The 26471-nt window shown below is 33.1% G+C and overlaps 2 protein-coding genes across 2 annotated transcripts; one reads left to right on the top strand and one right to left on the bottom strand.

Moving 5' to 3' along the window:
• Window positions 1–5118: 5118 nt before the first annotated feature.
• On the bottom strand, window positions 5119–17154 carry LOC130623973 (uncharacterized). The gene is made up of 2 exons (XM_057439525.1): window positions 17073–17154; window positions 5119–6597 (listed from the first exon to the last, which is right to left on the bottom strand). The coding sequence occupies exon 2, from the start codon at window positions 6595–6597 to the stop codon at window positions 5758–5760; it is 840 nt and encodes a 279-aa protein (XP_057295508.1). The 5' UTR covers window positions 17073–17154; the 3' UTR covers window positions 5119–5757.
• On the top strand, window positions 16794–21892 carry LOC130623974 (radial spoke head 1 homolog). Its single transcript, XM_057439526.1, has 4 exons — window positions 16794–16949; window positions 18364–18547; window positions 20867–21109; window positions 21589–21892. The coding sequence occupies exons 1-4, from the start codon at window positions 16896–16898 to the stop codon at window positions 21768–21770; spliced, it is 663 nt and encodes a 220-aa protein (XP_057295509.1). The 5' UTR covers window positions 16794–16895; the 3' UTR covers window positions 21771–21892.
• The last annotated feature ends 4579 nt before the right edge of the window (window positions 21893–26471 follow it).

The following is a 26471-nucleotide window of genomic DNA, read 5'->3' as shown; positions in this document are numbered from 1 at the left end:
CTCACATGAGCTGGCATTTTCAGGATTTTCAGGATTTAATTTTTTCCAATATGTAAACGTAAAGATTAAGAGCCTCTTCGGGTGTTGTTGGTTCACTCGGTGCATCTTGTCTCATAAAAAACTCCGCAAATTCTTAAAATTCGACAGAGAAATCGCATGCTTCATTTTCAACTAAATTGGAAAACTAGTCAATGTCCTCTTTGTCAACCGCTTGTAAGTAACTATGTGGTTTACATAAATGAGGAAGAAAAGACATGCAGTTTTGTTCTCCCGCGTGGACCACCACCATCTAGAAAAAATACGCGCATTCCATTGTTAACAATAGAATCCAAGTCTTTTCGAATTAATGCCATAAAACAATATCTCACACAACCTAAAATCACAGGATTGGATATATTAAGAATGTCCAAGTCGCTCATGTCTTGTAAAAAATGTCTCCAACATCCAATTCTGTCACAGTGTAACATTACCCAATACGATTCAATTCCTTGATTTCTGGGAGATTTTGTAATACTAAAAGATTTCGTTATGGTCCTGTCATCCTCATTAGAAAGAGCATTAGAACGTAAGAAAACATGAATTGTTTGGATTAAAGCATGTTCGGTCCGTCATCAGCCTTGATTAGGCAAGGAATGCCCCCTAAATTAGCTACAGACTCGAAATAATGGGCAGCAATAACTTCGGGAAGCTTGCTACCAGACCCAACTTTTAACCAAATTAACCTCCTCGAAAATCCCTCGATGCATCCATGTGTACTGAAGCCAAAAGGCTTCAACTTATCATGTCCATCTATGTGCCACACAGTTAGGCCCAAGTGTACGATATCTACGACGGTGCAATCGTTTATGCTTACGGTTCTCAACGCCTACGGAATCCAAAGTTTTCAAAGTTTTCCGAACATCTTTTCTTCGACAAATTATACCTTTGGACAATAAACTCTTATGCACTCTGTGATATCCCAACGATGCTCCACTTCCAGAAAGCTCTTCTCTTAACATATAGTGAGTAGAAATGAATATTTAGTGAGTAGAAATGAAAATTTAGTGAGTAGAAATGAATATTTAGTGAGTAGAAATGAATATTTAGTGAGTAGAAATGAATATTTAGTGAGTAGAAATGAATATTTAGTGAGTAAAAATGAAAATTTAGTGAGTAGAAATGAATATTTAGTGAGTAGAAATGAATATTTAGTGAGTAGAAATGAAAATTTAGTGAGTACAAATGAATATTTAGTGAGTAGAAATGAAAATTTAGTGAGTAGAAATGAATATTTAGTGAGTAGAAATGAAAATTTAGTGCGTAGAAATGAATATTTAGTGAGTAGAAATGAATATTTAGTGAGTAGAAATGAATATTTAGTGAGTAGAAATGAATATTTAGTGAGTAGAAATGAAAATTTGGTGAGTAGAAATGAATATTTAGTGAGTAGAAATGAAAATTTAGTGAGTAGAAATGAATATTTAGTGAGTAGAAATGAAAATTTAGTGAGTAGAAATGAATATTTAGTGAGTAGAAATGAAAATTTAGTGAGTAGAAATGAATATTTAGTGAGTAGAAATGAATATTTAGTGAGTAGAAATGAAAATTTAGTGAGTAGAAATGAATATTTAGTGAGTAGAAATGAATATTTAGTGAGTAGAAATGAAAATTTAGTGAGTAGAAATGAATATTTAGTGAGTAGAAATGAATATTTAGTGAGTAGAAATGAAAATTTAGTGAGTAGAAATGAATATTTAGTGAGTAGAAATGAAAATTTAGTGAGTAGAAATGAATATTTAGTGAGTAGAAATCAAAATTTAGTGAGTAGAAATGAAAATTTAGTGAGTAGAAATGAAAATTTAGTGAGTAGAAATGAATATTCAGTGAGTAGAAATGAAAATTTAGTGAGCAAAAATGAAAAATTAATGAGTAGAAATGAAAATTTAGTGAGTAGAAATGAAAATTTAGTGAATAGAAATCAATATTTAGTGAGTAGAAATGAATATTTAGTGAATAGAAATGAATATTTAGTGAGTAGAAATGAAAATTTAGGGAGTCGAAATAAAAATTTAGTGAGTAGAAATAAAAATTTAGTGAGTAGAAAAAAAAATTTTGTGAGTAGAATTGAAAATTTAGTGAGTAGAAATGAATATTTAGTGAGTAAAAATGAAAATTTAGTGAGTAGAAATGAAAATTTAGTGAGTAGAAATGAATATTTAGTGAGTAGAAATGAAAATTTAGTGAGTAGAAATGAATATTTAGTGAGTAGAAATGAATATTTAGTGAGTAGAAATGAATATTTAGTGAGTAGAAATGAATATTTAGTGAGTAAAAATGAAAATTTAGTGTAGAAATGAATATTTAGTGAGTAGAAATGAATATTTAGTGAGTAGAAATGAAAATTTAGTGAGTACAAATGAATATTTAGTGAGTAGAAATGAATATTCAGTGAGTAGAAATGAAAATTTAGTGAGTAGAAATGACAATTTAGTGAGTAGAAATGAAAACTTAGTGCGTAGAAATGAAAATTTAGTGAGTAGAAATGAATATTTAGTGAGTAGAATGAATATTTAGTGAGTAGAAATGAAAATTTAGTGAGTAGAAATGAATATTTAGTGAGTAGAAATGAAAATTTAGTGCGTAGAAATGAAAATTTAGTGAGTAGAAATGAATATTTAGTGAGTAGAAATGAAAGTTTAGTGCGTAGAAATGAAAATTTAGTGAGTAGAAATGAAAATTTAGTGAGTGGAAATGAAAATTTAGTGAGTAGAAATGAAAATTTAGTAAGTAGAAATGAAAGTTTAGTGCGTAGAAATGAATATTTAGTGAGTAGAAATGAAAATTTAGTGAGTGGAAATGAAAATTTAGTAAGTAGAAATGAAAGTTTATTGGGTAGAAATGAAAATTTAGTGAGTAAAAATGAAAATTTAGTGAGTAGAAATGAAAATTTAGTGAGTGGAAATGAAAATTTAGTGAGTAGAAATGAAAATTTAGTAAGTAGAAATGAAAGTTTAGTGCGTAGAAATGAAAATTTAGTGAGTAGAAATGAAAATTTAGTGAGTGGAAATGAAAATTTAGTAAGTAGAAATGAAAGTTTAGTGGGTAGAAATGAAAATTTAGTGAGTAAAAATGAAAATTTAGTGAGTAGAAATGAAAATTTAGTGAGTAGAAATGAAACTTTAGTGAGTAGAAATGAAAATTTAGTGAGCAATAATGAAAAATTAATGAGTAGAAATGAAAATTTAGTGGATACAAGATGACATCGTAAATATCTTTTTGCCCCATCAATCCGTAAAGACGTGATAAATTTTCAATCTCAATATTTCTTCTTTCAATTAGTACACTAGAAGGCATCAAGTAATGCACAGGATTTACCTAATCTTTTAAAATATTCCGCTCCTTTTTCTAATACATAATCGAAATCAAACGATATCCAAACTAAAACCTTTTTAACTGAAGAAAAACATATTGAATAGAGTGCATTACAGGCACATCGTATACTACTACTTTCACCAAGTCTAAAATAAGCTTGGTGAAAAGAGCCTAGAACATTTTTTTGATGAAATTGAAGGCCTGATCCAGGATATATTATTAGCAAAAGTAAAAAAAGGCTTGCAGTAAACATTCATCACTGGAAACGCCCTGGATATTAACATTTCTTCCATCTGAGTTAAACCAGTCAACTGTTCTGGCACAGGTGAAGGTATCATATTGCTTTTAACCCTGATTTTTTTTGGGTTTACTTTGTTAAATTTGCACCTTGTACAACAATTCCCTTTATTATCTGCCCACGCCTCCTTACAAATACAACATTGTCCATTTTTAATTTTTTTTATATTTCTATGAAACTTTTCTATCAAGTCCAAAGCCTCGGATGGAATCTTGGTTGATGGTAAAATATTCAAAACTTTTAAAATCATCAATATTTGAAAAGAAACGAAGTGATTTTTTTTGACATGATTTTTGTTTTATTTGCTATTTTGAGATCCAGATAAATCTTCAGGCCCACAGCAAGCATAGTCCTGGCCATGATTTCAAAAAAATCAAGTATTTTGAACTACGTTTTTTCGCTTTGCTCTTCTCAGTTGTTTCACATTTTTTGAAACTGAATAAATAATTATTTTTGTTCATTATTGGACTATCTAGACCATTTTTACATGATGTACTCTGAGATACAAAACTAGCTTTCACATTATTGTGATGGCCACTCACACAAGCTTCTACATGAGCTTCAAGACATAACTGTTATTTGAACTGCTGCTCATGGTAAAACAACAACAACAACAACAACAACAACAACAACAACAACAACAACAACAAAAACACCCAGGCAACACACGTCAGCGAACGTTGCAAAACTATTTGGATTACGCCTTAAATCATCAATATAGATTCAATTCAACAGCAAAGTAAATTGGTAACTCTTATTCCTAATAACACTTTTCAACTCATACACTATACAGCTTACTGTAATTTCTTCTGGTATAGTAACCAAATTCATCAATGAAAGAGAAAATTCTACAAACAGAACAGCTGCAACATTCAACCTTTGTTCGCATACATTACATGTAATCTCATTACTTTCTCATCATTATTCTGTGATACTAAATGTGCTGGCCAATTTTCGATTAAGTTTTCTGGTGCTTGTCCTGCTGAGCGCATATTGAATAAACGAATTTACAGAACCTTTACAGTGATCTCCACATGCTTCACAGATAACTTCGAAAGAACAGACAGGCAAAAACATAGCCTTTTCCAGTTCATTAGAGAACTTTAACACACTTTTTTCTGGAAAATTTCTGAGAATTGAGCATTACTGTCCCGGAAAACAAAGGAAGAGTACTTATTTAGAGAATAATTCCAAACAGGCAATCTAACATGGTATGCCATTATCTCATAAATAAAATTTATGGATGAAATACAAGCAGACAAATGCATTAAATAAAATTTATGGATGAAATACAAGCAGACGAATGCATTCTATAGCTCTGACGTGCAGCATATACAATTCTAATAAATGGAGAAAGATTTTTTTCTGCAACAGTTCTTAATTTTAGGTATACAGCATAGAGAAACAATAATCTCAATAAAACTGTCAATTACGCAACAAAAATACACCGGGTATTTCTAACACGGTATTCGGAACAAGTGTCATTTTCAACTTTTTCTTTCCTTTTATCATGAAATACGAGGTGTAACTGTTGCTAAGTTTTCCGCTAATCCAAGCCTTCATGCTCAACAATTATACCGTGCTTAAATAAAAACGAAATAGAAACATTGGAAAGGAAAGAACTTACTTTTTGTTGAACTTGGATAACCAAAACCTGTATCTCAAAATAAAAGGACCAAAGGAGTGACTGCACACGCTTTTCCATCTGACCAAGCGTACGCGTGAGTAAATAGAGATAATGCTTCTTTTTATGGAATTAATTAACTTCGTCATTCTTCGCCACTCATTTTAAAAATGGTAGATGTTTGCAGCGAGTCGACATTTCAGTCCCTTCACCGCTGATGGGCCGCTTTCAGGCAGTCGATGACAAAACCGCAAAAATATTTTGTTCTTTTGTTTGCATGACTTTTTTATATTAAAAATAGAGAAGAGAAATAATAAAAATTAAAATGAAATCACAAGCAAGAGTTTCAACTTTTTTTTAAAGTTTACAAATGTCATTTTCAGCACATCAATAAAAAATCATTTTAAACAGAACTGCCGATGTTATTCTATAAAAGCATGTATTACACAACGTTTAATTTTTTTAACAATGACTGTGATTGCCATTATGAAAACCGGTATTCCAAGTCATTGTCACTCTCTTCAATGAGCAACCCAGTTGAAATTTCGCAATCTTCAAAAGTATTAACACTTTTAAAGGTGCATACATTTTGAATTACTTGGTACTTTTTACCAGCGGGGGCAGATAAGGTAACGCTATTCCTTTGACGATCTTGTTCTTCAGATTTTAAAGTTGAATTATTTATTTCGGAAGTAAATTCCTTTTCCATTTCACTTCCGGATTTACCCAACTTTCCTAACTCCTTCATAAGCGCTATTTTCAATGATTTCCGAACGTTTTCTGGCGCACGGATGGAGGAACAGTTGAGCATTTTAATACCTTTTGTAATTTCAATCGTTTGCTGGAATGCCTCTGAGCCTTTTCGGTTATCACAGCTCCAAAGTACTCGCGTCTCAATGGAAGCAACATAGCGTGGTACAAATTTCCACAGTCGATTTTCGTCACTTCCATGGCTGAAGGCATGTACATGTGTGGTATCATCGTCGGGTTGTGCTAGCTGAGCGTCGGGATAATAGAAGTTGAAGAGTCTATAGTATTCACCCTCTTTTTGGAATCTCCAAAGTTGATCATCGAAGTAATTACCGCGAAATGAAGAGAGCACATCATCTCCTCTCCCGCCTTTTGTTATTCGATATCCTTCGTGTAAACTTTTCAAATAAAAGAATCCCGGATGTTTTGGTTCCGCTTCTAAAAACCACAGATCTGTTGCTTCCCACACCCTGCGTTGCGTCAAATACAATCTTTCTACATTGTCAGAGATGTTAATTCTTCCATTGAAGCGTTTGTTGAATATAAAATATGTCTGGTTTACATCTGGCATCATCTAAACGAATAAGGCAAGCATGTTAGCTAAATGAACTGTGGTCTTGTAGTTATGGGCTTCGCTTCGTAATCACAAGGACCGTGGTTCGGTTCACAGCGCGAGCATGTTTAGCAAGTGTCTTTACAACAGCTACGGGTCAACACATGCCATATGAGGGAAATTGGGTAGGCAATGTTGGTGTATACCTAATGTATATAATCAGAATACAGGACTCACGTTGATAACAGTGAGTGATTATATCCTGTATAAATATTTGGAATAATAATAATAATAATTAAGTCTTAATGTTAGATAGTTAACATGTTTTTATTTATTCACGAATTCAAACAAAAATATTATTCACATATTTCATGTATTACGTGCTTCTAAAAATTTCTGCTGTGCATTGGATGAGAACTCTTATAAATACGAAGGTTTTTTCAACATATCGAACGATAACGAAAGCAACGTATCAGACTGGCAAACTCTTTTAGCGAATGGCTTGAAATGACTTTCGGTGTCCCTCAAGGATCTGTGCTAGGACCTCTCCTTTTCAACATCTTTTTGAATGATTTTTTATCTTTTGTCACCAGCGATATATGCAATTATGCTGACGATAACACGATTTATGTTATAGGAAACTCTGAGGAAAATATTTTGTACGAGCTTGAAAATGAGATGAGAACTGTCTCAACATGGTTTAGGTTAAACTGCTTACAACTGAATGAAAGGAAGTGTCATTTTATGTTTTTCGGTAGCAACAGACAATGTTTTCTACAAGTTTATATCAATGGAACAGCTGTGCAATGCTCTTCGGAGGAAAAACTTCTTGGTATTACAATAGATAATATGTTGACTTTTAGCAAACACGTTAAAGATTTGTGCAAGAAAGCAAGCAATAAATTAAATGCTCTTGTTAGATTATCACCGTATATGGATCAACAAAAATTATATCTCATATTAAATTCTTTTATTTTATCTCAGTTTGGTTACTGTCCTTTACTTTGGATGTTTTGTAACCGTACTACTAACAATTCCATCAATAGAATCCATAGTAGAGCCCTTCGTGTAATAACTAATGATTATAGCTCTTCATTTCAAGACCTATTGGATAAAACTGGAACTGTTAGTGTACATCACCGTAATTTGATTATTTTATTAAAGGAATTATATAAAGTCAAAAATAATACCAATCCTGATATTATGTCCGAAGTATTTATTCTTAACAAAAATAGGTACTCGAATCGTATTAATTCAGAGTTTTTTCGAGGTAGAGCACAAACTGTAAAATATGGCTTGGAAACTGTAACCTTCAGAGGACCGCAGCTATGGGCAACTCTACCAAAATCTATTCAAGAAGCGCCATGCATTTCAACGTTTGTAAGTTGTTTAAAAAAATGGAAAGGCTTAACTTGTCAGTGTCGTCTTTGTAGATTGTATATTCACAATTTAGGATACATATAGAAATAAGATCACCTTTTGAGGTTAAATTCTTTTTAGTTTATTTATTATTTTTAATTTATATTTGTTAGTTACATGAAGTCGATTTTAATTAGTCAGTTTTTTTAAATATGACTATTTTTATTGTATTTTCGACAATAAATAATGTGAAATAAAAAAAAAAAAAAAAAAACGATTTTAGGTCCTTCAGAAAATCGTAAACATAAATAAGGACCATATCTAAGCAGCAGCATGATCTAAGCAGCACGAATTGTAAAACTACTTTTAAAAATAAAACACATTTTTCTAATTTGAACAACATGTTTTAAAAATTCTGATTTTCATCATCAGGTTACAATGTTTTAACCCTATTCGGTCCGGGGTTTTTCGAACATAATATGACCGGGGGGCGGAATGCCCCCCTCAATAACTTTTTATAGGGTTGTTCAAATTGAATCAAACTTGGCACACTTATATTACGTCATAAAAGAAACAAAATGGCAGCAATAAATTTTTGCTTGCGTCAGCACATTTTCTGTGACGTAATCAGAATCTTGAAATTTGTTAGAAATGACACTATCTGCTTATAATTTAATTACTTTTGTTCCAAAGCGAATTTTTGCATTCTGTTTGAAGTTTCTGAAAGCTCAACAAAAGTTACTTAACATAATTTCCTGTTTTTACGTGGATCGCATAAAAAGGTGCCAAAAATTACCCGCAAATTCGGTTTTTTCCAATTTTCGGGTAAAATCCGACAAAATTAATCACGTGTTCAAATTGTGCAAAATGATTCTTCTTAATAAAGCAAAGGTGTGTTGCAAGTTTTAAATTCTAAAGATAATCTTAACAGGAGTTATTAAATTTTCCCCATTATAAGGATTTCATAGAAATTTTTAGGGGTAGTTTCGATTAATGACCAAATAACAAATCCTTTGAAAGGTATGGGACCTAAAAATTTGGCTTGCAGGTGTCTAATAGATAAATATTGGAACTCAGTAAGTTTCATATCCATATAACATAGCAATAAAGAGTTATTAAAAAAAAACCCTCAAGGGAGGAGGCGCCCCAACCCCCCCCCTCTCTCCTCCGGACCGTAAAGGTTAAAGTTTTGTATATAGGATGGGAAAACACTAACCTAAACAGGTAAAGTATGTTAACAAAACTTTACCTGTCTAGTGTAATTAGCATGTTATGTAACGATCTCTAATTTTTGTAATTAACGCTATTCTTCTTCGATATAACTTTTAAACTTGTAAATCTTTTCAACAAACTTTTAAACCTTGTAAACTGGCATGGCAATTAGAATTGTTGAAACATGTCAAGCAATTCAAAATATGTGTTTCATTTTTAAAAGTAATTAAGGACTTCAAGAAATTAATGTAATAGATTTTGCCACATATAACTAGCATTGTAGCTACTCTAAGAAAATTTAGAAAGGACATCAGAGTTGAGGTATTTGATCTTTGAACCTAAAAATTTTTATATTTTTCCCTTTAATTAAAAGCGGAAAGAAAATAAGGAATGCAAATCTCTGGCAATAGAACAATACACTTTTGTAAATGTTTAGATAAATGACTATGAAATGAATATTAGTGAGTAGTGACCAGCAATGAGCATTTTATTTTATTATATTCCGATATACAAAAAATTATTCATTGTTGACCACTTCTTACTAATGACTTTGTAGCTGTTAGGGCAATGGTTTTAGCTCAAGGATTATAAAATAAACGGACCCCTTTTTCGATTGTTTTATTACACAATAAGCTTAAAACGGACCTATATATTGTAAGTAAATATTGGAACAACTTTGAAATTAAAAATTAAATCCTAGTTGTGCGTTTTTTTAAACATTTTTTACACGTTTTTTTCATCGAGAATGGAATTCTGTAACTAGTATAGAAAGTGTTGCGGAGAGGTTGCCAAGGCAAAGGCATTAAGCACGGCAAGGAAAGGGCACGGCAAAGGCAGGCAAGGAAACAGGGCACGGCAAAGGCAGACAAGGAACTTATATTCTTTTTAGCAGAACTTTGTTATAATGATATTTAGTATATTTTACAGACCATAACTTATTTTACCGCCAAAAAGAATATTGAAGGAAAATTTTCTTTTTTAGGAAATAAAAATTACCCAATTTATCATAAAAATTATTTATTTATAACAAGTTATTTGTTAAAATGTGCACCTGTGAAGTTTTGTATATATATTTATTCACTAGTTGTAAACCCGTCATTTATTACCGGTCGAAAAAATTTCGGGAATTTGCACATCGCTACTCGCAGACAGTCAAGGGGCGTGATGTAATAGATCATTATTACATGCCGTTAGACCAACAGGGCATGAATAAATATATATACAAAACTTCACAGGTGCACATTTCAACAAATAACTTGTTATAAATAAATAATTTTTATGATAAATTGGGTAATTTTTATTTTCTAAAAAAGAAAATTTTCCTTCAATATTCTTTTTGGCGGTAAAATAAGGTATGGTCTGTAAAATATACTAAATATCATTATAACAAAGTTCTGCTAAAAAGAATATAAGTTTTAAGACTTCTCCAATTCTTAAAACATGTACTCCAATATTGGCCACAACAGATAATAAGATCAAAATTTGAAAATATATATATAAACAAAACCAAAGCAAAAAAAAGATTTGATTTGAGGACATATGTCCCTTCTATATATTATTAATATTCCATGGGCCGGTGACACATTTTATTTGGACAATGATGCTAGAATGGTATCTGTCAATGTTGTATATACAGTTAAGGTCAAGTTACAGAAAGGGAAATTATTTCCCGGTGTAGAAATTATGAGATTTCCCAATTGCAAATTATTTTTGATTTCTGAAAGGTGTTCTGACTGCAAAAATGAATGTGATATAGATGATTGTACAAGAAGCGCTTGTCTGGATTTAGATGAGTTGCAGCACGACTTAATATTTTGATTTGCATCCACACCAATGGACATGTGCATGCATATGCACAGGCAGAAAATATCTTATAAATGAACAGAAAAATGTTTGTTTTTGGAAAAACTAGCTACCAGTGTCTGTATTAGCTAATCCACAGTTCGTTCCGGGCACAATATTTTCACGAGCCAATGATATTACATTCTGTTTATAATCTGACGAATTAGAATCCGTAAAAATATGGCACCTAGTTTGGTATATTTAGCACGAGGGTGCCGATAAGCCGCATACGCCGTAAAAAGTGCGGGCGTTTTCGGGCGAGTTCGGCGTTTTGAAAAAAAATCAGGTATTTGCCCTAAAAAACCCGCATAGTCCCGAACAATGCCCGAAAAAAAAAAGATTCACCACAAATGACTCTCGAAGAATTATTTAAAAAAGTATAAAAATTAAAATGAACTAACTATGTGATAGCGAAGTTCTTAAAAGAACTGTTTTTTATGATTTGTGATAAGATTTACTTGATAAATAACTTATATATAAACTTTATTAACTCCTTTCTCTTCAAACGCATTCTTTTAACTGTCGTCCGCCATGTTTATGTTACAAGGTGTTGCATTTCGGGAATGTTCCGGGCGAGTTCGGGCGTGTTCGGGAAAGTGCGGGCGGTTTCGGCCGACAACCGTCAATTTAATTCGAAAAGTCGCCAGAACTCGCCCGTATATATGCGGGCGTTTGCGGCTTATCGGCACCCTCTTTATTTAGCTAGAAAATCTGAGCCACTAAATTATGTTTTATGCTTTAGTTAGGGAGCTTTTTAGGGGTGTGAATGACCTAAAAGTGAAAAATAGTGATAGCTCTACATAACCTTCCATTTTCACTATATTTTTCAAAATAAATACTATGGACAAGGTTGCAAAAAACACATTATGGAGGTTGCATTTATTCTTTTATTTATAAAAAAAGTCCAGGCTCTTCTGCTAAAAAGAATATATGTCTATACCAATGTTCTTTTGCTGATTTGGCTAAACTTTTGGTTCTTAGTTTTTTGTCTAAAATTGTTAGAACCAACATATTTTGTGGATAATTGTAGATATTTGATGGTATTTTCCTAATCAGAGCATAATTAACTCATTGTGCAGTATGTGTATGACTAGAAAATATGTCTTTAGGATCATTTAAATCTAGCTACATAGCTAATTTTATGCCGGCCAAGTAGCCAGTTTTATGTCAGATAAGTAGCTAGTGAGAAAAACAGTTTTGTGCTGGTTAACTACCTAGTTTATGCTGCTAGCTAGCCAATTTGGTAGTGTTATACCAGCTTATTTTGCCACATATGTTGGTAGTTATTTGCTAGTTAGGTGTGGGTGAGAAGAGGTTCATTACATGTAAAAAATAGTGATATACTAGCTAGCTATTCATACTTCCCTCTTTCGTTTTCTTGAAAATATCAGTTCGTCCCCATTTTCCGCTTAGCACTGTTCTGCCCGGATTACGAAAACGACCTGTTTACAACCGGGACAGCCGGATTATGTACGCACGGTCCGATTATGTTTTTTTTGCACTGTTATGTCGTGGTGACCGGATTATGAACGCTGATATAAATAGCTGGGAGACAGGCTGTGATTGGCATTTTCTTCAAGCTTTTGTAAATTAAACATTCTCTGGAAGATAGAACACCCCTAAAAACTAGACATGGCGAAACAAAAAAGTGTCGACGTAATTCTTAGTACAAACTACCCTTGTAGTAAATACATTTCAACATAATATACTTTGAAGCAACTAAATTTCACGGAACCTAAATTATTGTTTTTGCGGGAATTAATTTTGGTGAAAAGTTATTAAACTTGCGAATCCCAAAATTTAGTATTTGCCACGAATGATATAAAAGCAGTCAGCCCCAATTATATTTGTGTTATTTAAGTCCTATAATTGTCGAATAATATTTGACTGTCATACATAAGTCGGCCTGCCCCGATTATGTTCGTTCTATAATAAGTGAGAAATAATATTACACTGTCGTATATAAACTGCCCTGATTATGTTCCTTTTATAAGTGCCAAATAATATTTTTTGAGTAATAAGCCGGAATGTCCCGATCATGTTGCCCTGATTATGTATTTTCTGCCCTGTTCTTAACCGGGGCAAGCTGCCGTACTTAATCAGGCCAATGTTCATTATCCGGGCAGAACAGCACCATCTTTAAAAAACAACAAACACTCCATCGCTTTGCTCCTTGATAAACACGTTGTCTCGCTTACTATAAACTGTACTAAAGAATGACCACATTAAATTGCTGGATTACTGTGATTTTTTGTTTGAATTTTTATAATTCGGATGTATAAGGACGAAATCGCATAGAAATGCTACATACTCTCCATCGTACTTCTTTTCCCTTATATTTGGCTTAAATAATGAGGAAATAGGCTCCGCTACGCTCCGTGCGCTGGCGCGCACTCCGCTACTCTCCGCAAAAAGCGAAGTACAGCCGGCCTGATTTAAGTCAATATAAATAAATGAACAGGACAAAAAAACCAGGAATTATAAAAGTACAAATAGCTTCCGAGACTTCCCTGCTTGTGAAAATCTTCATGGTGTAATCCAAGTAGCCGGTTAACGGCTATTTCCCAATTGAAATTTATCCCGAATTTCCTAATTTATTAGAGGAGCCAATTATATTCCCAACATTTCAATAATACCTAAGATCACATTTATAAAATTAAAGCCTAACTTCTATTGGTGGACTAATTTAACTTGGCAAGCAAACACGTGATTTCAATCTTTTCAAGCAGATAGCTGAGAATGTAACCAATAGAAACATCAAAAAAAACATTAAGCCTCAATTTGATGTCACATTTCAAAAAAGCATGTAGTAATATAATAAGGAAAGACATACGTTTTCATTCATCTTTATTTTAGAATATGGATGCTTCTGCCTTACCACTACACGAATAATTAGAACTTAACCTTGAACAGTATATTCGTAGTTCTTATTACTATGTTATTGTTTTTATTATCGTTAACATATAATATATAATTACCTTTCATTGCCATAGGAAATAGGGTTCGCTGTATTCTTGACCTTGGTTAAGTTTGACATAATCTATACCATTTTTTTCTTCTCTGTTGACATTTTATTAATTCCTTGGCATCTAGATGTTGTGTCAAAGTGTTATGTAATCTTATTGTAAACACAAAACATGCCCTTAACTTTAAGAAGGTAATCTCTGTAAACCGATAAGAATGGTCTATTCAGCTTGTTATTATTTTTGTTTGTTTTAATTCTATGCGTTGGTAATAAAAAAAAATATGTTTTAAGCTTTAATGGTTGAAATATTTAAGCTTACCTTTTTGGTGGTCTGCGAAAGTCGAACAGCATCAATTGGAGAAATTTATGAACTTGTAAATACATTTTTTCTTTAATTTGCAAAGTTTAAAGTTTGTACAAGTAATATTCTACTCAAGAATGGTATATTTTGGTTTATGTTGGCAAAATGTCTTACCACAGCTCATTCGCGAACATCTAGCTAAAATGTAGTTTAATTTGTCAATTGGTGAAAGTTTTTGCCCGAATAAGTTTTGCACTTAAAGTACATAATTATTCATTTATTTCCTGCGAGCCACCAAATTGTATTGTATTTGATAATTTCATAGAGAAAAATGGGTTTAAAATTATTGTTTTTCATGTGAGCAAACGTAATTATTTTCAAATTACTGAGTTCAAATAAAATGTTGAATATACCCATTAATATGGATTAAATAATAATCATAGGCCAATATAGCATAATTGAACTTTTCGATTGATAGTACAGTAGACTCCCGGTTATTCGAAGCCTCAAGGGGGATAAGAGTTTACTTCGAATAACCGGGAGTTCGAATAACTGAAAAATTCGTTTTCCCGCCAGATTTTCAACTTAACCTTAATGGGATGGACTTTTCTTAAGTCATTGAGGCATTGTGGTTCAGTTGAGCGTGTAAACACAAAGAATTTTTACTTTTTGAAGAAAGAATAAATTTGAACAAATTGTTAACAGGTTTTAAAATATGAAAGTTATAAAGAAAATGTATCTAGTAAATACAAGGAGTTGAAGAGTGTAAATAGCCACGAATATTGAAACCTGATTTTTTGAAGAAAAAAAGTGTTTTAATCGCAGAAAATCAATGTTCTCACTCGACGATCTCCCAATAAGAAAAATTCGAATAACTGAGGGTGACTTAGCCTATAATTGGCCCCAAGGGGAATAAAAATCACTTCGAATAACCGAATTATTCGAATAACTGAAGTTCGAATAACCGAGAGTGTTTTTGTCTGAGTTGGGTAAGCAGATCCAAGGGGAACGCCATCTCACTTCGAATAACCAAATTATTCGAATAAGTGCAGGTTCGAATAACCGGGAGTCTACTGTAATTCTAAACGTTGACTAACAATATCTAAAATTTTGTTTATTTTTTACTTGTTTTTATTATTATTTCTTGTCAAAAATTGAATTTCAGTCTAAAAGTTTTCCTCAAATCGTCAATTACTTGTTTGGGCAGTCCCTTTCTTCCTTCAAGCATAAACGAACCAACAACAAAAATGAAATAAAAGACTGGCTAAACAGTTTCTTGCCGAGACAAACAACTTATGATTTTATGTAAAAAAAACACAAAAAAAGAAAAAAACGAAAAGGAAAAAAATGGCAACAGTTTAAGAGTAACAAAATTACGCACTTATTGGTTAGAAGTTCATACAATTTAAACATGCTGTTCCTTCGCATACGAAATTTCTTTTTGTGCGATATTAGGTGTTTACACGATACAATTTGTCGCATACCTTAAGATCGTTCAAATCGAGGTAAAAAGAACGTCGTGAAGTTTAAAATAAAGCTGCGATGCAACCCTTTTGGAAGACGCAGACAAAATACGACCATTAATAAAGAGATTAAACATGTTTTATCTTAATGATAAAGTTAATCTCTATATTAAATAGCCGTCATCTGTCTGTGTTTGCGTAAAATGGTACCACAAGTAGCGAAACAAACGAAATGCAGTAAATAAAGAACGAGCGACCCCATGCATTTATCCACGGGCCATCGACTAGTCACGAAAGAAAAAACTGAAAAGTAAAGAAAAAACGAAGCTTTGATTTTTAACAAAGCTCCTGATTGCAACAGACCTAAGCCATATAAAAATTAAAAGAAGAGTATGTTGTGGATTGCGTCGTATTTTACCCCACTGAAAAAAGGAACAGGATTTCCGCTAAACTAAAATCTATTTTATAATACCCGTATACGTCTGTCCGTCCGTCCTTTCGTCCGTCTGCCTGTCACGCAAAATGGTAGCTTAGCTGCGCAGGTAGTGAGACGCACACAATGCGGTATAAAAAGGACGGGCGAACCCGTGGATTTTTCCACGGGCTAACGACTAGTTTTATATAATTATTATACACATTGAATTACATGTTATTCTCAATTTTAAATACATCCTTCTTCAGGGAAAATAAATTAAACCACATTTTTAGAGTTATATCTCTACACTAAAGTGTATCCTTGTTTTTTCTTGTTTACCAACCAGCCTGCTGCAAGTGAAAGTTTTTGTAAATTCTGGTAAACATTTTATATAATAATACGAAAACTGTGGCCAGTGCTTGAAGCGTTTTACAGAATAAAAGGCAATGGTTAAAAAAAAATTATTTTCATTTTTTTTGTACTTTGGCGTTTACACATTACAGTCAATAAAATACCAATTTGATCAATTTTTGCTCTCCATCTTAGATGATTTTTTTCTCAAAATTGCTAGCGTATTGAGTGTTATTAAAATCTCTTTAGGGATCATAGTTTATTCAAAAATTTAAAGTGATTATAAGTAAAATATAAAAAAAATTATTGTGATTATTAGTTTCCAACAGCAACAGCAAATTTACGAGTGTTTTTGTTTTTGTTGTGTGTGTTTTCACTGCAAACTGATCTTAAAATCATTCTTTTTATAAAATGTCTGACACATCGGAAGAATTTGACGAAGAAGACGTAGAGGTGCAACTTGGTGTAAGTAATTACGTTTTACAATTCTAACACTTGTTCAATTAAAAAATTAAGCATAAATAAAAATGTTAACCGAAAAAAAAGTTACGTTCTGAATTGACAAAAGAATAGCTTTCTGGAAATTACTTATCTCTTAAGGTTGATCTGCATAGATTCTCAAGCTATTAGGCGCATCTCTTCTTCTTTATAATAATAGCTGCATTCCGTCTGTCTGTGTGTGCGCGAGAAACACGTTATGCTACGGAGACATGAAATATGCGATTTATAAAGGACGGGTTACCGGCTAGTCTCTATAATAATACCCGTATTTTGTCTGTCGGTCCGTAAAAAATGTTTCGAAAAACAGGCTCACGAGATAGCGTGTAATTTAAAGACGGAGACCCTATGGATTTTCCACGGGTAACAACTAGTTCTAATAATGTTAGTCGTATTCTGTCCGTCCGCAAGAAAAGTAGTATGGAAACACGAAATGCAATTTAGAGAACAAGCAAACCCGTGGTTTCTTTCACGTGCTAACAACTGCCACCCATAAAAATGCCGTATTTTGTGCGCTTAAAATGGTTGCACTGCAGCTTTTTTCAGATCCCCCGCAAAATATACCTTAAAAATATGTGCAGCAAACGAATTCCCGTTGATGTTTTCATGGCGTAATGGTTGGTTGTAGAATATTTGGTAATATTAATAATCGCTTGATACTTGGTCTCTTTATTCCACGAAGATATTTACCACAACAAAATTATTTTACACAATTTATACTTATAGCAACGCTTTAAAGTGCAAATCGATCCGCAATGCGCATGCGTTAAAATTCTTTACGTGTACTTTTTTATAACAGATCAATTACAATTCTTTCAAAATGGCATCCAATCTAACAAATGAATGATTTTTTTTTTGTAAAAATGTTTCTTTTATTTGTTAATTATATTCTGATTGTCCTAGTAATACTAGTACTATAAAGAATCCTTCAAATGTTTTAAAGAACCAAAAAATTGAGATCTCTTTTTTTAAGATGTTTGTTTTTATTTGTAAAGTACATATGCAAAACTTGCGTATATATTTTTAACATAAGCACTTTTTTAACATAAACTTCGCGAGCGCCTTCTAAACAGGTCCTGAACGATAGGGCGAGTTTTCTGTCTTCTACATAGTGTTATTTCCTATTTTTCTATTGTAACAATCTTTTTTCTTACCTTTAAACACTTTTACTAAGCTTGTTCACTAAAAAAGATATCTATCTATCTGTGTATCTATCTATTCCTCGCCACGTATGTTTATACAAAGTTCCGAGCAAACGTTAAGATAGGTGGCGGACACCAAACAAATAATTAACAAAAACAAGAACAAACACAGAACTTTTCCTGATAAAAAAGTTTTCCAAGGCGCACCAATATTAAAGTGATTATAATTTTTATTTTAGAACTATGAAGGAGATCGCAATGAAGAAGGAGAGCGTCATGGTTATGGGACAACTACTTTACCCAACGGTGATACCTATGAAGGCCATTACTCACATGGCAAGAGACATGGAGTAGGAACCTACAGGTTTAAAAGCAATGCTAAATATATCGGCGAATATGTTGATGGGAAAAAACATGGTCACGGTATTGAATATTTTAGATAGTTATTTGGTAGTTATCTTATGGATTGGCATTAATCATTCCTAATGCCAAATCTACACTGAAAAAAAGTTATGCGTCGCAGCGCATTTTCACCATATACATGACGCAGCAAGTTGGGATATAATCCAAACTGCTGCAACATAAGTATTTTTTATTGTTATTCTGGTTTTCACCTGTTTCTTACTATTGTTTACAAAAATAAAACAAAATATTTTAAAAATTAAATTCCAACAAAGAAAAGTGAAAGTCGTGTTGCAACGTGTCGCGCCGCAAGAAACTGTGTTTTCAGCGTAAATTTTGCTTAACAACATTCATTAACACTGCGGCAAAAAAACTAATACGGCTTTCCCCAATTCGATGATGTAATTTTTACGTCGAATTTAAAACGAGGCCCGTATGGGCACAACAAAAACAACAGCGCAGCGACAGTGCGTGTAGCTGTATTTTTTGCAGTTGAACTTGTTTACAAACTACAACAGGAAAAAAAATGTCTTGTTCCACTTCACAAACAGCTGTTCCTGAAACAGTGATATCAGGAGGACGTTCTATGTATTGCTGTGTTCCAGAATGCGAGAGTTCTTTCTACGATAAAAAGAAACAAAAGACAAATATTGGACTGTTTTTATTTCCAAGCACGAACTACACAGAGCTTGGTGCAAAGAAATTTACAAGTATAGAGGAAGAGGTGGTGCTGATAATTTTCAAATTGATAAGTACACCAAAGTCTGTGAATTTCATTCCAAACCAGAGGAAATTCAAATGAGTCTTGAAGGGGAATAAAGACATTAAAACCAGGAACAGTTGTATTATCATTTAAAACACCACAAATGAAAAAAGACATAATCTCCATATAAGCGTTTGAGATTATTCTCAGCCACTGACAATGAAAATGAAGATTTGGATGATGATCATGATGGCCAAGATATTTTAGTAATAGAGGCAGTGGAAAAATGTACAAATTGCGACACACTGAGTTCAAAAAATTATTAATGGAACAAAAATTAAATTTAACTCAAGCAACTGACATTGGAAAATGAAGAGTTGAAATTAATAAACAAAAATTTAAAAAGTCGATTGTTTACTTATCATCATCATCATTCTCGGCTTAACGTCCGTTTTCCATGCTAGCATGGGTTGGACGGGGTATATTAATGACCCTCTTCCAATCTGATCTAGACTGTGTTAGATCTAAACTCAACTTCCTCTGTATCAAGTCTGTCCTTATAACCTCCTGCCAAGTCTTTCTCGGTCTGCCTCTGGGCTTTGCCCCAGGAACTATCAAGTCTCTACACTTTCTTACTTGTGATAACATCAAAGACAACAGCAATCATTTCAAATCATTCACTGGACTGAAGAAAGAAAGAAATTGTTTAATTATTTATATCCAGGGATTTATATAATTCTTCAACATCAACATCTATGTTTTGTAACAACAATTTATGAAATTTTGATTCATAGACGTTCCAGAAATATTTCTAATTTTGTCAGGCGTCATGATAACTTGCAGAGTTTGCAAACCCACCTCGCTTGCCGCCATCTTGTTTATAGTTCTGTCCATACGGGCCTCATTTCGAAACCGAGATTGTGATTACATCATTGAATTAGAGAATACCATTTATTATTTTTGATACTGTTTGCATAAACTTTGCTAGGTAGATTTTCAGTATTTCAAACTTAGACTATAGATTCGTCTTTATATTGTGCTGAAAATTTGTTTCTAATTTTAACTTTGCTTAAATCAAGGGAAATAACGTTAACGAATGTCCTTGTTCGACATCTGTCTAATCTATCAAGTCTTTTTAAACATTTTTGCGTAACCAAAAGCTAAAGTCATACTGAAATTGTTGTTGCTTGTGACCGCGGAACGTCGATGCATGAAATTTGCATTTTTTTGTTCACATTAATTATCAAAAAATTCGTTTTGTTTTTATATACACAGTAGAAAGAAACAGGTGATTTCAGAATAAAAATATAAAATGCCAATTTCAGCATGTGGCAACGCAAGTTTTAATATACTCTTCTAAATCAACATTATTTGTTAAAAATAAATGTCTAGAGAAGAAATTGAACAAACCGATAAAAGCTTCAACGCCAGAAAAATAACCACGTGGCTTATCAAGGGAGCTAGGAATCATATAAAATAATTTCCCTATGTCTATTCCTTCTCTTGCCAAATAATATTTGCGCCATTTGCTTTTTGATATCCCAATAATATATTTTTGAACAGAGCGAAATTTTTACGACCTTACAAAATTAAAAAGAAAAGCACCCAATACAATTATTTAATGGCATATTATTCAGGTACACTTTGGTATCCAGACGGCTCCCATTATGAAGGTAACTGGACGGAGGATCAGCGAAATGGATTTGGTACATATTATTATGTAAATGGAGACTGCTTTCAAGGGGAATGGTATCAGCATCAAAGGCACGGGCAAGGAACGTATACCTATGCTTCCACTGGTAGCAAATACGCGGGGACATGGGAAGAAGGGAAAAGGAAAGGTTCAGGAGAGATTATACATACAGATCACAGATATATAGGTTAGTTCAAGCTTCACTGAGTTTAGGGGTTTTTAATTAGAATTTAATAGATATATAAGGTCCCATGGTAATAGTTCCTATCCAAACTTTGATTATTGTTGCCCCTTTTTGTGTAAGTGTCAGCTGCCTAATTCTCTGCCGGATAGAGAAAGCATATGGATTATTTATTCAAAACTCTCAGTTGAGAAACCTAGCTTCGCACGCTTTTTGACTCTTTTATATACCAAAGAATCATTAATATAAAAGAGACGTTTAAATGCGAATGTTTTCTGCAGTTATACATACGCTTTGACCACAATTTAGAATAATAATTTTAGAAATAATTTTAGAAATATCTTTTTGTTCATTTTTCAATGAAAATATAATTGATATGTGCAAGAGGATAAGAGGTTGCTAAAATTCCTGCATAAAAAATCATGGAACAAAACCTCACAATTCTTGCTTCTAACACCATGTGTTCCAAATGTTCTCATTTTTAGGTTTTTTCGAAGATGATATGACCAAAGGGTATGGCAAATATAAATTCGATGCTGGTTGTGTTCTTCATGGTGAGTACACCATTGAAGAAGAAGTTGAAGAAGATCCTAACAGCGAAAGTGATGAACCTACAGTATATTTAAAGCCAGTGTGGAACACAAAAGGAAAACTGACGGTCAATTAATACATTCGATAGGACAACACGAAGACCATGGTCAATCAAAACACCGAGAAGGCACTCATTGTATAAATTTTATTCTTTGCCATTTTATTTTTTCTATAAATACCAGATACTTTTTACGCTGACATACTATGTGTTTTAAGTGACTTTTTTTATTGCTGGGTTAAAGGGAATAAGAAGCGTTGGAGAGTCGCACACGTAATTGTGTCACATAATGAATTATTTGCACTAGTTTGATGCATTCTTTGAACAACAAGATGTTCTTTTGCAAGTAAATACTAACAAAAGGGATCAAATGAAACTAATCGCAATTTTTGAATTTTAAAATCCAATAATAAGATTTTATATCAAAACAACAAAATAACTTCAAAATAAAATTGTCTAGAGACAATACTGTAGCGTTGAACAATAATCATGAATCTGGATGACGTCATACAAACTTTTTATCCTAATTGTCCAATGTGCTAGCAAATATTTGTTCCAAGTTTTTAGCCAATACGATGTCTTTTTCATTACTTTTGGAGGGAAGAGTTTTTAGCTCCACCCTCCCCTAGCTTCTCAGTGCAACCAAAAAGTCCTGCGTGAAAAGGGTTAGTTGTCCGTTACACGAACTTTGCAACAGGAAGTAACATACTTTTAATTAGGGGCCTAAATTTGCGCGTTCACTTTAAAAATATATATCTTAATATTAATTTTTTTGGACTGTTCCCCGTGGCTGAATCAACGCATTCGCCCGCCCTTTATATACTACATTTTATGTGTCAGTAACACAGCTGTAAAACTACACAGAGACAGCTATTGCCACTGAGGTACCATTTTGAACAGAGACAACAAATCGCGGGTATTATTAATATAGACACGGCTTCTGTTTTTTTACCAACCTAAATAAGGCGAAATTCCACTTTAATCGCTAAGCACGACGTACTAAGCGCTGCACGGTTGTCGGTTCAAATAGCGCAATGTCTACTGGAAACAGAAATGCGCGCACGAATGAAAAATGGCGGCACTTCAAGCAAATTAATTGAACGAAATTATGAAATCACGTCATTAATCACTGAAGCTCTCATAGCGCTCTTGAAAAAGTCAAATTGATTTTGACTTTTAAAACGATCAGCGCGTAAAAAAGCGCTCTTAAATATTGCACAATATCGAGTACTTTAATGCGTGCGGCTGAAACCGACGCGCTAAAAGAATAAAGTGAACTTTCGCCTTAAGAAACTTAGCGCATATCTTGATAGGATCGCGTGGCCCAATGAATAAGGCGTCCGAATTTGAATTGGAACATTTTGGGTATCAATACCATGATCTTGATGAAGGATGAAGGTGGTAATTGCCTCGGGTAGTAAAAGGGCCACCAAGAAAGGAAATACTTAAAAGGAACATGATTTTTATGGAAAATTTGACTTTCCTGCAACGACTATGATATTATAAGAATATCTCCATAATAATAGACATATTCTGACTTTCTGTCCGCAAGAAACAGGTCATGCAACGGGCACACGAAATTGCGCGTAATTAAAAAAGGGGGACTCAGTATGCAAAACAATGAAATTTTTGCTTTAACAAAAATAAATCATGTAATTTACCGATCCATTTCTCAACAATGGGCGAACATTGATAAAAATTTTGTCTTATGTTTAAGAAGGCCGGTTCTATAATTTACATCCAAAATCACTTTTACGAGGAAATTATGGTTAAATGTATTACTTGTTTGTGGTCCCGTTATTACTGGTCACATGATCAGACTTTTGTCCCTATTTTCAAAGGTAACTAAACTAACCTTGTTTTTACATTTCCACCTGGTTTAACATGAGACAAACGGAAAGAGTACACAGCAAGTTCTCACAAGCAGCATGTCTGAAAATAAGTCTTTGTAAGAAATTTAATTTGAGGTATGTTTATGACTGTGTCTATTAATTATTTTTTATGTTTGTTAGAAAGCTGCAGTAAGATACTAGCTAGATTGTCTGCAACTGTTGTTAGGGTTTTTTTAACTATGTATAAGCTAGACTAAGTAGCTAGGACTTGCAGGGTCAGAAAATAAAACAATAATTGAAATGAAGAATAATCTGGGTATTTTTAATAGTTCTTAGCAGTTACAATTTTCTAGCAGTTTTGTAAGGTAGTCAGGTAAGCAATTGACTACCGGGTCAAGGTCTAAATTTATTGCAATAAAGTGGTAATCATACAGATGTGTGGCATAGATAAAAAACCTCCTTTCTAGATAGCTCCATTGACTTGGCTTGTGATTTTGGTTAAGTTTAATGGTATTCTGGCAAGTAGTAATTTGCTATATGTTACTGTAAAGTGTAGAGGTAAAACTGATTTGGGTATTGACAATTGTAGAAAAAGTTTTTGATTTTGTCAAAATGTGATGAAATAAGAATATGAAAATTGTAATGTCAAAAACTGTACATTATAAAGAAAAATCAACATGCAGTATATAGGAGGCATACGAATTACGTGGGTTTCTCCATGGGGAAAGTTTTTTCTAGGACAATATTCTCTCATAAAGTATTTTATATATATATTATATATATAGCGCAACGGTACGAGCAATAAGCGGTAATGAATGAATACTTTAGGCATTGCGTTTTAAAAAAGACTTTTCTTTCTCCTAAATGACACGAGTTGCATGAAAACATTGAAAGCTAATAGCGTTTTTTATCAATAAAAAAATGGAATGCATAGCAAAACCAACGATGAAGCTTCTATTTTTACGCAGAACTTTTTAAGTGCCTCACAAGCAAACATTTCGCGATATCCAACACTTTAGTATTCAGTATTGCTGAAGTGACAAAGGTTTTACAAGTAACTTAATAGAACTTTATAGAAAGTGTTTATTAACTCTGTAAAACAAGTTAAATAAATTCATAAAATATATATTTTATGAATTTATATACTTGTATTTACTTGTATGAATTTATATAGTTTATATACTTGTTATGTACTTGTTTCCTTATTAAGAATAGTACATGGCTGTATTTTGTACCTTAAGTGGATAAATTTTCGCGTGTACTAATTTTCGCGAGACGAGAATTTAAAGATTTCGCGATTAAATTTCGCGAATCAAGGGTCTTTAAAATTTTCGCGTGGATTAAATTTCGCGAATTAGGCCTTCTTTATTTAATTTCGCGACTATATAAGTTTAACTAGAAAAGAGATGTGTGTTTTTTAATCGAACAAAGGTAGACAAAGTCACTCAAAAGCTTTCAAAAAACTTCAAAGAAAGTACTTTTAGGAGCTTACTAGAGTTTATAATTAAAATGAAGAGTTGAACTCGTAATATTTTTTGATTGTAACATGTTTTCTAGAAAGTCTACCTAAATACAGTAAATGAAAAAAAATCTTATGATCTTCATTCCTCATTCTCATCATCATCATCCGACTCCGACTCGTCATCGAAAGGATCGTCTCCTTCGTCATCATCAACTTCATCTCCATCAACATACTCACAATCGCTTTCCTCCTCTCTATCTCTTCCAGATTCACTTATGTACTTTGAGCCTTTCAAGAGAGAATTTGACTGGATTTGAGCTTCACTTTCGTCAATTCCAGTCTCGAGCATGGGATCTATATCTGCGAATGGATCCAGGGATGGTAATTCAGATAACCCTTGGTCGACTGCATCTTTAATACCTGACACCTACCACCCTTTCAAACAGACCTTTTTTTACCTTCTTCCGAGGTCATTTGATTGTAGACCTCTATAATCAATTTAGCATGTATGGGCTTTACGATCGACAACTTCAAATCCACTTCTATTTCGGCAAGAGGCTTACCCGCATCTAAAGCTTGCATGATCTTGGCAGTGTACCATTTTGAAAATTTTTGTTTCATCATTCTTTTGACGTACCCGTTAGGACCACCTTGGACGTCAAGGGGTTGAAAGAGGTAAGTGAAATTCGCAGGCACACTTTGAAGTAAGATGTGATTGTTTTTTAAAACATTCAACACTTTGGGTGTCATTTGGCCTTTTGAATACATCCATGATAAGAAGGGCGAAATGATCTTCCTTTAAACCTAATTTCTTCTTTTCTTTTTTGACGTAAGGTATCATGATATCCTCCAAGATCTTAATTGATTCTGTTTCATTGCTGTAATGCTTGGGGTTCGCATTCAGACTAAAGCTTTTTGGGAAATCAACTCTAGGCAGGCTTTTCTTTGTTTTGCCAGCGTAAATCAGCTGAATAGGAAGGAAATGTCCTTCCAGTGTGATTGTAGATGTTGCCGTTATAGATAGTTTATCTGTTGACCCTTTAATTGGTACGGTTTTCGATCCCTGTTTAGCCATGGTCTTATTCGAGGTTGGAACATACTTTGAAGGAGTTTGATCTAGGTTCAGCACCATTGAGTGTGGTATTTTATGCTTTTCGATTTTGCTTACGATACCATACAAAAATTCTTTGAGAGCTCCTGACGAAGATCTTCTGAGTTTTGTACTTTGCCAGTGGTTCCAAACCGCCTCACGAACTTCATTCTACGTAGGATGCTTTCTGCAAAAGATGAGCCAGTTACTTTAATGTGATCCAAGTTATATTGCTTTCTGATCAAAGCGATCGCAACTGATTCTGCAATGGTAAACGAAACTACACCACCACGTGCTCGAACAGCCTGTAAAATAGTTAATTTTTGCTTCAATAGAAAAGTAATAGATAGAACAAAATATCAGGTTTATTAGTCAATTTGATTTTGTTCTAACTC

Source organism: Hydractinia symbiolongicarpus, chromosome 13, assembly GCF_029227915.1.
Source record: "Hydractinia symbiolongicarpus strain clone_291-10 chromosome 13, HSymV2.1, whole genome shotgun sequence".
In the NCBI taxonomy this organism is placed as follows: Eukaryota; Metazoa; Cnidaria; class Hydrozoa; order Anthoathecata; family Hydractiniidae; genus Hydractinia; species Hydractinia symbiolongicarpus.
The sequence above is the reverse complement of the archived record's forward strand: the minus strand, read 5'-3'. Positions and strand labels throughout refer to the sequence as shown.

Excerpts from the sequence above, each read along its gene's own strand:
- LOC130623974 (XM_057439526.1), top strand. The coding sequence starts at position 16,896 with ATGTCTGACACATCGGAAGAATTTGACGAAGAAGACGTAGAGGTGCAA. Across the intron at positions 18,548-20,866 it reads TGGGAAAAAACATGGTCACG|GTACACTTTGGTATCCAGAC; the intron begins GTATTGAATATT and ends CATATTATTCAG. Across the intron at positions 21,110-21,588 it reads TACAGATCACAGATATATAG|GTTTTTTCGAAGATGATATG; the intron begins GTTAGTTCAAGC and ends TCTCATTTTTAG.
- LOC130623973 (XM_057439525.1), bottom strand. The coding sequence starts at position 6,597 with ATGATGCCAGATGTAAACCAGACATATTTTATATTCAACAAACGCTTC.